The sequence below is a fragment of the Scophthalmus maximus genome, chromosome 1, assembly GCF_022379125.1.
Source record: "Scophthalmus maximus strain ysfricsl-2021 chromosome 1, ASM2237912v1, whole genome shotgun sequence".
Classification (NCBI taxonomy): Eukaryota; Metazoa; Chordata; class Actinopteri; order Pleuronectiformes; family Scophthalmidae; genus Scophthalmus; species Scophthalmus maximus.
Genome location: NC_061515.1, coordinates 21,952,902 through 21,965,529, shown reverse-complemented (window position 1 = coordinate 21,965,529; position 12,628 = coordinate 21,952,902). Strand labels below are relative to the sequence as shown.

Below are 12,628 nucleotides of genomic sequence, written 5' to 3'. Positions count from 1 at the left end.
GCCTTGATTAGATAAAAGTAAATCTACCGTCATCAGCGTTTCCTCACATCTCGCTCCTTCAACACTGTGGACCCACCTGGGTGTTTTTGTTTAGTCCGTGAAACCTCTGCAGTTATGTGAACTTGCAGAAGCTTGTGGTTGACATGCATCCCTCATGGGCTGAACTTAATTTCACCTCAACTCAGGGGAACCTCCAGTGTCTTGGCTCCTTTGCATCTGAGGCCAGTCATTGGACGGCTGCCGTGGCGTTCTACTTCCTGCCTGAGTCTAAGCGGCCAAAGTCTATCCCCTTTGTTTCAGTCTATTTGTTTCAGCACAGAGGATTCAACCGCTTGTTAGGAAGCAGGTCTCCTTTTCCTTTTAACCTTTTTTTCTTTCTTTTTATCTGCTCACCGCTCTTCGGCTGTTACCTGAGGTACAGCTGAGGAGACGGGTGGAATAAATTAGAGGCAAAAAGAAAGAGGCGACTCAGCCTGGAGAGAGAGGAGTGCAGCTCGAGTGAGTCGTGTGTGTGTGTGTGTGTGTGTGTGTCGTTCTATTGATCCCACACACACTCATTAGAGAGGAAGTCGATGAGGGAGGAGGGCAGAGAGAACAATTAGGGAGGTCTTGATGACTCAGGTTGTGTTGGCACCTTTCTCCCTCATTAATCTACAACTAATTCTAATACTACTACTTCTTTTAGATGCCCTGTTTTACTTATTCTGGCCAATCACACCTAGTTGCAGGTTTTCTGAGAGTTTTCAGGGGTCATAATAAACTTTGTGCATTCATACGTTTTAATATATATATATATATATATATATATATATATATATATATATATATATATATATATATATATATATATATATATATATGTTGAGCTAAAACAGGAAGGGCAAAACCATAAACAGAGTCTGCAAGAAACCTATTTTGCAGCTAAAATTCATTGTTTGGCAGCTTTTCACCGTTGTTCATCTGTGCTTTTCACTTTTTCTATATTTTGTTTACTTGTACTTGCAAACAAACCGTGCTGTACTAATGTGTTTGTGTGGAACTGAAATAATGGGAAAATGATGGCCGTTTGGCACCGACTCTCTCTCTCTCTCTGTGTGCTGCATGAAGCTGATTCCCAGATTCCAAACTGCTGGAAACTGTCTGCAAGTTGAGATTTCACGCTGGAAAAGTGACTAAATATAGTATATTCAAAGCAGTCTGGGATATTACTGTATTAATATTCAATATGTAATGTTTCCCCCAACGATTTCTGTTTCCTGACCTAACCCCAGCCTTGGACCTGACACTACAGTAAGTCTTGGCCACAACCGCAGAGGGCAGTGATCCAGAGGGAACTAACAGAATTCAGCCCAACCTCTCATTAATATGTGTGTTTGCCAAAATAACAGTTGCAATAAAGCAGCTGTCAGTCAATCAAGCCAGATCTGACCACACCCACTAAAGACCAATCGGCTGCAGGTGAGGTGAAAGATTCCAGTCAGGCTCATTTTATTTACACAGTTCAGTGTTACACATTTGCTTTGAGGAGATTTAAAATGTGTGCAACATAAGATCTTTGATCGGGTTGAATTGAAACTCCAGCAAAAAGAAACTTAATAGCAACAGACGAGGGATCCCTCCTTCAGGATGGACTGACAAGAATAAGGTACAGTGAAGACACAATTCTTAAAATGTTATGTTTCATTTCAAACTGCAGCTTTATTGTCCAGTTTGCTGATTGCAGATTTTCTTTTTTTCCACCCTTGCAAATGTAATACCACGCTGCCATCTAGTGGTGCAAATGTCACACGACCTAAAAAGACGATGCCACTGTTTATGCATTATGTACTGTAAATAATGAACGATTTATATCGATACCAACTATTTTTCAATCATGCTGAACGATTTTTTCAGAGGGTGTTTAGTTTCCATTCATTGTGATATGAATATCCGCTCTTAGAGAATAAAAAGCTGTTATGTAGTTCTATATGTCTCTATTAATCCACATGTAGGCCTACTGACATTATTTCCTTTCATACTGTGATGTGTTCTTGTAGATCTTTTGTTTTTAATCAAAGACTGAATGGATAATCTTCAGAATTTCACATGATAAACTGTGATGTGTCAGAGCCCAGAGCGCAGAGCCAGTCCAACGGAGGTTTAAGATTAAATTAGAAAATATTAAGAAAACCCAGACTAAATGTAGATTGATATAGTTTAAAAAACAGATCAGCCTTCACATCTGCAAATGTTGGAACAACAGGACAATAACAACCAAGTGAATAAATGCAAGATATGATTTCAAATGGTTTCCAGATGTGCAAACAATATATTTACAACTTTTAGTCACTATGTAATTCTTTCAAAAAAAACATGTGGTAATTACCTATAGACAATACTTGTGTCAACCCACATTACTTGCTAATATTTTATAATTTAAATTTTGATATATATCACAAGCACTAGTTTTGCCATAGGCTTTAAACAAGCATTCCATCCCATCTAGTAGTTGCCTGTATAGTTGGATTGATGGGTCAACGTTGTTGTCCTATTTCACCAGTAGGTGTCAGGCTTTCAGCAGCTCGGGTTGCTCAGTGCGCAGAGGAAACGCCGCAGCAACAACACGAATGGATGCCTTTCAAAATAAGATCCTCTCTCACCCTGCCGTCACATAATAGGCTTTTATTTTGGAGTGGACGCAACTTAACCAGAACCAGAGAGAGAGAAAGAGAGAGAGAGGAGAGAGAGAGAGAGAGAGAGAGAGGTGTGTGTGTTGGTACTTGAGATACTACGCACTTTGACACAGACACACACAGACCCATAGACACGATGTGAGATTCGGCCGCGCGTAATTTACGCATTTGGAGAGCGGTGCGCACTGTTAACGCGTCGCCTTGTTGTGCGGTGACTTGTCTGTTTCTGGACGCCTGATGCCGTTGGAGTGAGTCCAGGGATGCTGCGGCTTGTCTGGCTGCCAGAGTGCCGCCGCGCAACGTGGGGCTGCGTCCGCCACATCTGATGAACCGGGTGAGGCGCGGATCAGGCGTTTTCTCCGAACATGATCTGACTGTCATCGGGGGGGAATAACCCACCATGCATCACTCGGGGGGCATTTAAGCATCTCCTGCGGTGATATCGCTCGCTACGGGGACGGTGGGAGTGCACCCGCTTCCCCAGCCTGCAGGATGGGTAATAGTTTCTCCAATTTGGCTGCCTTCCAGTCTTTGCACATAGTCATGCTCGGGCTGGACTCCGCGGGCAAAACCACCGTGCTGTATCGGCTGAAATTCAACGAGTTCGTCAACACGGTGCCCACCATCGGCTTCAACACGGAGAGGATCCGGCTGGGCGGCGCGGGGGCCTCCCGGGGCATCAGCTGCCACTTCTGGGACGTCGGTGGCCAGGAGAAGCTGCGGCCCCTGTGGAAGCCCTACAGCCGCTGCACGGACGGCATCGTGTACGTGGTGGACTCCGTGGACGCCGAGCGGCTGGAGGAGGCCCGGACTGAGCTGCACAAGATCACCCGCTTCTCGGAGAACCAGGGGACCCCGCTGCTGGTCATCGCCAACAAGCAGGACCTGCCGCGGGCGCTGGATGTCGGGGAGATCGAGAGGCAGCTGGCCCTGGCCGAGCTGAGCCCCTCCACCCCGTACCACGTCCAGCCGGCCTGCGCCATCATAGGAGAGGGGCTGGACGAGGGCATGGACAAGCTGTACGAGATGATTGTGAAGAGGAGGAAGTCACTGAAGCAGAAGAAGAAGAGACAGTGATGTCAGATTTTGGCTGGAGGGTTATAATTTAAATATCATATGGATAGCAATATTTTTTTAAAAGTGATAGCCATGTAGCAAAAGAGCATAAATATCATTACCGAACAGCAGAAACATTGCAAATCTCTATACATGATGGGAAAATATAAATATATATATATATATAGTGATGCCACATGAGCTAAACTCATTCACATCCATACAGTATGTCCCACTAGGAATGTTAAAGAGGAGATAGTTCAGATGATCTTGTGACATTGTCAAATATGATACAATTTCTCAAAACTAATCAGAACAAAAATAATTGATGGGAAAAGTATTGATGATGATGATACACCTTCTTCACAGAGAGAGAGAGAGGGAGAGGGAGAGAGAGAGATGAACTGTGGCACTGTGTGTTGGTAAGTCCCAGAGTGGGGGATATGAATAGGACTGCTTCGTGACGGATGTGTTCCATGAGCTATAAAAGTGTGTGGATGCTGGCAGAGTGCCCTGTTGCTGCCGTTTTGTGCTGTGCACAAGATGTGAGTCAGTTGTAAAATGTGATTAGGTATGCACTGATGCACAGGCCAGCATTTAGAGCCATGAGACGGTGCGACGCCAGAGACGACCCTCATGAGAAGACACACAACTCTTTCCCCCTGCTCCTCCATCCTCCGGTGTTTTGTAGTTTACAGCCCTCCCTCCCACTTTGAGATGAACACATAAATCCCAAAAGAATGAATGAGACCCCGTCCATGAATCTTCTTTAAGGTTCCGGAAGATGCTAAGTAGTCAACATCAAGGTCACCGAGGAATATCTTTATGTGTTCTATTTTGCACTTGACATAATTATATGGAGCATAAATTCTCTCCAGAGAGAAATGAGCAACATGGCAGCAATTTAAGAGAATTCTCCAACTGACCCATGTCATTTTCTGAGTGTGTGTCTTTCCCAGAGAGAAACCCTCTTAGCTTACACCCTTCACCTCTGCGAACAGCTGATTTGGTCTCTGCAGATCACAGCAGATGTCTGCTTCACACTGGAAATTGGCCGTTTTATCACGGCTTCCTCGGATTCGTTTGAACTCTTCTCACAGTTGCGCCCTTGATTTATGGCATGATTTCGGCTATACGCTCATCCGTGGTGCAGCATTGCCACCTTTCTTCCATGCACAAGAAAAATAGTTGCTTGCAAAAGTTGCCATGTGTTATTTGTTATTTTACAGCGGGATAAGTTTGCTTATAGGATCTGCAAATCATCTCCAACTGCCCTCATTTTATGCCAAACACTTGTAGTGAACCATTTTTTTAGTGGCCAGAAACGAATGATATATTTGTTGCGAGTGGCTTTTTATGGCCAGCGATTCAAAACACTGATAAATGCTGGATTCTTGATGGGATTTTTTAAACAATCCAACATATTGAATTTAGAACTACAGAATCCTGGACTTATTTTCATCATTTGCTTTTAGAATTCAGCGACCTTTCACAGGATCGAGAAAAAAATGCCAATTACAAGTGTCCAGAGTCCAGAGGTGACTCTTCAGAAACAATTTTCTTGATTTACTTTTCCTCCTGACAACTTATAACAGCACTCTTTGTAGTCGTCAGCAAAAAGGTAGAACAGAAAAGCGGAACATATGAGATGCAGCCATGGATATAATCTGATTCGGTCTAATGTCCGTCACATGACCTCCCGACAAGGTCACCGTTCGTGCTGTTCTGAAAAGAGAAATGTTTTTTTTCTCCTCGTGTACCAGCTGTTCGTCAGAGTTGTTGAGAACGTGTTATGAGTGCGTCCCACGCTGTTGTCGACCTGCTGGCAGAGGCGAGGAGCCAAGTGTCTTCCTGTAATGACGGTGTAGTGAAACCGAACCCAACAGGCTGGAACCTGTTAAGCTGCTTGTAAAAAAAAAAGATAAACCAAAACATGCTATGTCTGGGAGTTCAACTCGCACCATAGTTCCTATGAAGTTCCTGCGATAAGCAGTTTGTCTCTAATCTGGACTGTTGAACGTCTCAAATGGATCGTAGTCTCATGCTATGTTCACGTCAAAAGAGGACATCGTACGGATCTTATTGCTGCAGCTTGATGTCCAAAAAAACAATATTAACTTCAAACCACAGACTGCAGCATGTTGCTCCATTTTTAAGTAGTCGATTGTATTATGAAGGTGATTTGATCATTATTATTAATATCTTGAAATGCAAAATGCACCAGGAGGCAGACATGAATGTTATTTATTCAAAACATCACGTTGCTGGCATAAATCCGACGTGGACGTGGCGTTCCTCCTCCGCTGATCAGTCGAGCTGCGTTCAACATTGCATGACAGCCACTATTTCAGACAATGAAAATTATACAGTATAGTGTTACAGCCAAGATACAGCAAGACCAAACAATGTGTTACGTGCCAAAATGGGAGAAAAAATAAGTATTTTTGGGATTAAACTCTTTGTAATGGAATGTGTTTGTTGTCTGTTGTGTATTTCATTTCCAAAGGTTGTAATGGGGGTGCATGGGAACTTCCTATCTTAATTATTAAAGATAATATCCAGTACTTTGTTACTCAAAGAATAAACTTTTCTATTTTTTAAACTTTTTAACATTACTACCAGACAATAATGGACTCCCAGACCGTTATTATACAATTTTGCCTAAGGGGGTGTTTATAAAAATATATGAACAATTATTGATTTCACTTCCAAACAGTATTTTGCCACTCGCCAGATTTAAACTTGCAATATGTATCTCATAATTGTATTTAAAAAAGCACACATGGAAAATGTATATCTCCAGAGGCCGAAGAACATGTTTCCCTCCTGTTTCTGTTTGTCTGCCAAATATATCTTTGTGCAGTCGCTGTTTATGGCTAAACATTCTTCTTATTATGGTGTGTATAATCTATGTCTACAGCAGAGGAGAGCCGCTATCGTGTGTAATCACCAATGGAGGAAAATGTTATTTATACATTCTACTGAGACACGTTCGTGTAACTGCACTGAACAAACACTGTGCCCCCTGAAATAACAGTTTTCATCCCTCCTCTCGGGGGTTTAATGGTCTGGAGGAAGGAAAAAAAGAAGAAGAAGAATGTGCTTGTGTGTTGAATTATCAGAATATATATATATTATCTGAAGCTGGAGAAGTCGGTTTACATACAGAAAGGTTACCGGTTCAAATCTTGGACGTGGGAATCATGTCCTCGTACACGTAAACAAATATTTTAAGTTTTGATAGGGATCTGAAAAATTGTCCCATAGCAAGACACATGAGGGCCATGGCATTTATTTTAGCATGTTTGCTCCCACTTAATACAAAATGCCTCAAATATCATTCTTTAGCACACCATCCTGCTTGAATCAATTTTTTTTTACTTCTCTTGTTGTCCAGTTATTGGATAAGATCTACTGTACAGCCTAATCTACACCCACAGGTATTCGACATCACGATAATTTGTTTGGTCATGCTTAATTAAGCCTTTTTTAAAAAAGGTCTATTCAAATCCGAAGCCTATTTTCCCTCCAAAACCTGTTCCTTATATTCAAGCACTGTATATTCATACTCACTCGATTTAGATTCTAACGTCCCCTTTTTCAAAATGCTGACAGAGCCCATTGGTTTCAGCTGTTTCGTTTGCCTTCTCCCTCTCTTCCTTCCACTTGTACATTTCTGTGGGTGGCTGTGAATGGGATTTCATGTTTCATCGGTGCGTTCTCCTGGATTATAATCCCTAACAATCCCCCACCCTCACTCATCCAAAAGGAGTGCTGCATTTCTGCTGAGCGCACAAAAGCCTTACATCCATAGACATATGAGTGGGAGGGAGCATCATGTTGTTGTTATGCACACCAGCACAAGCAGATGTTTTTGTTGATGGCACAGACCTTTTTGTTTTTGCGATTCTGCTGAGTTTTCTTCTGGGTTTTATTTCAGTACACTCCAATGTCTAATGTCCCCAAGCCCTTGGCTTGTCCAGAAGCCCAGGGCCTTTTGTCTTTTTAATCTCTGATCTGTCTAATCTGGTCTCAATCTCTCTACACTCTGGTCTCTCCATCCATCCATCCATCGTCTACCTTTTTATCCACTTAAGGGTCGTGGGGGGCTGGAGCCAATCCCAGCTGACATTGGGCGAGAGGCGGGGTTCACCCTGGACAGGTCGCCAGCCTATCGCAGGGCCACATACAGACACGGACCATTCACTCTCACAGTCACACCTACGGTCAATTTAGAATCTTCAATCAACCTAACCCCAACAACCCCACACCACCGTGCAGCCCCACTCTGGTCTCTGGCATCCCGGAATTGGACCCGAGATGAGGGTCATAGTGGAAATCAGACATCGTTGGCTGTGAATGTTGAGGGAATATCCCTCATTCAGCACTGTGACATTTCAAATACCACTGAGCGCGTCATCATTTCTCGTCTTCTCCTCAGAATGGATCAATCGCACTTTGGAAAAATGAACTCTTCCCATTAACATGCAAATTCCACTTATGTGTGCTGCTGTTCCAGTTGGTTTGGAGTCATCCCCGCCGCCGCGAGCCAGTTCAGTTAGAGGCTAATCCGGCCGCGCCTCCTCCTGCCAGAAGTGTGTCGGGGGGAAACCAGAGTCACAGCTGACGGCTCATTATATTTTTTTTGATTACAGGCTGGAGTCTGGGAAAGAGAGAGAAACTGAATGAGAGCCACCAACAAGCTATTTCATGTCCATTTAGGGGTTTAGATCTGAAATATGTCACGTGAGCCTTGAATGTAAATGGTTATATACTTGAATCTAAATTGCTTTTGTGTTTTCTTGACTGCTCCTTTGAATAGACTTCAGTACAGCGTCTGGTGATAAAAACAGAAACCAATACTCTGAATATTCATGAAGTATGGAGCAGATTTTGCAGTTGTCTTGATCACACAAAACACATCCATGGAAAGGATCTGTGGAATTTCCTATAACCCCGCCATATGTTTTATGTATGGATGTTAAAACGCACTTTGCATCTGCCAAACTGATTGCACACAATATGAACATGCTGTACAGGTGTTAAGTACCACATGTACTGAATTCAGCTGTGATTTGTTTCTCAAGAAACATAAGCAGCAGCTGCTGCAGGTTTCTTCCTCCTTCTGCAATGAGAGGAACCTGCTCAGATGTGTTTTCTGCGTAGGTGGCAGCGAAAGCCCTGATTCTCTCTTTGCTACTGACACATGCACACAACACACATAGACTGGTAGATTTATGACATGCACAATAACGAGGAAACGCTCCTCTTCTCCTTTTTGGAAATAAAATGCAGGATGAAAAAGGAGGACAGAGGTCTGAAGGAAGGAGGGGAAGACGTGAAAACTGGGGAGTAGATTCAACGCAGAGCGACAAGGGGACAGATTTAGCACTTTGGTGGAGCGTGTCATTAACATGTTCAAATTACACAGGTCACCTCTGTAATCCAGAGGGGCGGGGTCTCCATCCCGCAGCAGCACCCACCCCAGAGGATGCTGGGAGAACATTTGACCGAAAATAGACTGAAACATGCTGAAGCTCATCTGCCAGACACTGTAGTTTTCATAGTATTTTCAGTTAGATCATTTCCTGACAGATTTTCATGAAGCTTAACCAGAAACGTTAAATCCAGAGTGTGTTTAACTTTCATGTGAAGCCAACGCAGTCACACTGATGTTCACATGGTCCTCACCCAGACAGATGTCAGAATTTTATTTACAGGATGATGACATTATGGACGTCATGAAAAAAATCTATAAAAACTTTTCGTGAAATCCATATCAGGGCTAAAGCTATAAGGACCCAGCTATAATTTTGAGATGCTTCGGAGGCGACTTTTCCGTCTTTCCAATAACTCTGGACACTTTCTCCTCACGATCTCCGTGTCTAATAAGCCAAATAAGTTAATAAAAGTGGTAGTTTCCTTGCTTGGCTCACGCAAGCTGTACTTATGGAAAGTAAAATTATCTCCCGCTGCCCGTCCAGTGTGGCTGAAAATTGGCAGTGCTCAACTGCATACATGCTTCGGTGGGTTACAGCCTCATAATGTTTTCCGATGAAAAGTGTTTCTTGTGACACGTCGAGGCCAAAATTTTCCACCTAAAGTCTAACGCTAACGTCTTTACGTCACGCTTTCAGCTGACACTGGTGGAAATCACTACCGCTTTTAAAATCATGGCAAAACTCCAAAAGAAAAGCAAGGTCAGCGGGGGTCAAAGACACATTTGACCTCAGCAGGAGATGAACCAACAGACCGAACAGTGGAGGAGGCAGAAGATTGATCTGTTTTCACTAGATGACAGGAGATAGTTGACTGACGCTTAGCCCAGAATAACTTGGAAATGGAAAAACAAACCCCCACAGGTCCAGGCCTGTTCTTTTGACCCTGTGATAATTGGTTTTGGCAGACATTTTTTATTTTTTATTTTTTTGTGAATTCAGAAAATTAACACAATTATGCATTGTGCAGCAAATTATTTGTATTTGGATTGTCAGTGACTGGACTGAAGTTTCATTCACACGGGTCATCATCCGACGGAGTGATGTTCATTCCAATGGTATGACACAGAATTTGGACTGAAATTTTAAAAAAGGGTTAATTCATGTCATCATTCAGAGTGAAATGTGGGAAAAAATAGAATTAAAACTTCTGAAACCTTGAGAGTGTCTATTTGAATTGAAAAAAAACAAATCCATCACATATTGGAGCCAAAACATAATTTTCACTGCACAATCCAGGTAAACATTTGTCTCTGCAGCAGGATGACAGGAGTTTACAGTCTGTTTGAACCTCAGGAGCCCCAGTGTGTGTGTGTGTGTGTGTGTGTGTGTGTTTTGCTGCTGTGGCACTTTTGACCTGTCTGCTGCGTCTTAAGCTGTAAATCTCAACCAAACATGCCGTGAATTGTGAAAATAAACCAAACCTGTCTGAGGAGGAATGTGCTTGCCTCAAACTGTGTCCATGGTTTTGTAAGAATGAGGGGGGAAACAAATGTGCACGTTAACCCCTTGGAGGTTGGCGAGCACAGCACAACACCCAAAAAATGGGTGGCTCAGAGGTGATCTTTTAATGAGAAACACAGAGGCGGGGAAAGTACACGCTGGGCTGTAACGTAAGACATGCTTTCTTTGTCTTCGAGGGAGTTTTATTTATTCCTCAGGAATCATACCTGGTGTAATAAGTGAAAGAAACTCAATCATCTGAGAAAAGGGTTCGGCCATTAATGTTTAACCTGCAACAAAAGCTGAGTAAATAAACCCTGGGGGGGGGATCAAACAGGGACAGGGGTGACTGATCGCTCGCTATAAGGACTTTCCCACACTCAGAGAAATGGTGTGCTGCTTTATCAGGTTTTATATCAGCACTGGAACTCTCAGGAAATCTATTTTCCAAGGACTTCAGCTACTAGTATGAGGCGACTGGGTCCATGGTCTCTGTGTCTTTTTCTAGGAATTACTCTGCAGTATGGTGGATATGTTTATATCTATACTCTCTTTATAAATTCCCTTGCATTCAGGGCCATGAAAAAATAAGTGTACCATACAAATGACCTCATGCTTTCACCCCAGCAGAATTATTACTTAGGGCTAGGGGTAGATAGATGTTGCTACACCATGATTTGACCTAGCAACACCTAAGCAACACCAAGATTTTGCTATGAAAACTATTTTCAGACCGATCAACTAACCACTACTTGGTTACATCAACCAAGTGACGTAAGTGACGTTTGTAAAAGGGCTGAAATTACTTTGCAGGACAACATTGCAAACAACAGTTTTTGTGGATTCAGTAAGGCCAACCCCCTGCTAATAAAACCACATTCTGTCAACATAAGAAATAACCTTTATTAAATGAATTTTACCCCCCCCCCCCAAAATGACAGTGGCAGCAAAACGCAGCTGACACTCGTGGATATATTCTGCAGTTGAACCGATAGCTGTTATGCTATGTTATGCAATGACAAGACTCTGATTTGCATCCATTAATCGCTCAATTTGATTATCTTTGTTTCTTTTAATCGACGGCCATGGCTCCGTGACAGGCAGTGAGGATATTTTTTAGTAATGAAGAAGAAAAGGAAAATATTACAGGAGACAAAAAAGAATAAAGGCAAGCTGTGACTTTCATTTATACATGGTGAATTTATGAGCTGAGCACTCAACCTCTACAGGTAATAATTCATGATACGCCTCTCCAAGCGATGCTGCACGAAGAAGAAAATATATAAGAACTGTTGGGTAAAACATGTAACTGTGGAAAGTAAGTTCCAAGACAATTTGACTATAAAAATCATTTATTTTAAAAATGTTTTTTTTCTTGTTATTTCTTTTGTCTTCTTCTAATTTCCCGCCATTTCCCACCTGGTTGGTCCAGAATCATTCCTTCGTGAGCTGATATTTTCCATATTCTCTTTGCCTTTGTCTCCCCCTTGTGGCACTACTCTGCTTGTGCACCCTCTGTCTCTGATTGAAAACAAACACTGCGTTTTTGTTACCATCTTCCACTTCTATTTCTCATCAGCTGACGAATGTGAGTCATGCCACAGTGAATCACACATACAGACCATGGGCAGATCAGGTCGCCCAGGGAAAATTTGATTATGATCGGAAGAGTTACGTTCAATTTTTTGTGAGAGATTAATAAAGCCAGTGCTTTTCTGACACGTGTCATGTGTCACATGTTTGTCTACCTCTTCTAGAGTGTAGGTGGAGATTTAAGAAATTAACATGAAGATATAAACTGTAAATTGATAATCACCCATCAGATTTTTTTGTCAGACAGTTAAATGGTCAGGAGATCATCAGGTGTACATCTGCAGGGAATTCAGGGAATATTCCAGGAAGCAGGATTACAAAACCTGCAAAACATGGAATACACCCCTGGCTTAGGGTTAGGGTTAT

General features: G+C 42.5%; 1 protein-coding gene across 1 annotated transcript; it reads left to right on the top strand.

Annotated features, from left to right (window-relative positions):
* Positions 1-2,706: 2,706 nt before the first annotated feature.
* arl4ca (ADP-ribosylation factor-like 4Ca) lies at positions 2,707-6,202 on the top strand. Its single transcript, XM_035638516.2, has one exon. The coding sequence runs from the start codon at positions 3,165-3,167 to the stop codon at positions 3,747-3,749; it is 585 nt and encodes a 194-aa protein (XP_035494409.1). The 5' UTR covers positions 2,707-3,164; the 3' UTR covers positions 3,750-6,202.
* The last annotated feature ends 6,426 nt before the right edge of the window (positions 6,203-12,628 follow it).

Bases quoted from the DNA above. Each gene is read 5' to 3' on its own strand.
- arl4ca (XM_035638516.2), top strand. From the start codon at position 3,165: ATGGGTAATAGTTTCTCCAATTTGGCTGCCTTCCAGTCTTTGCACATA.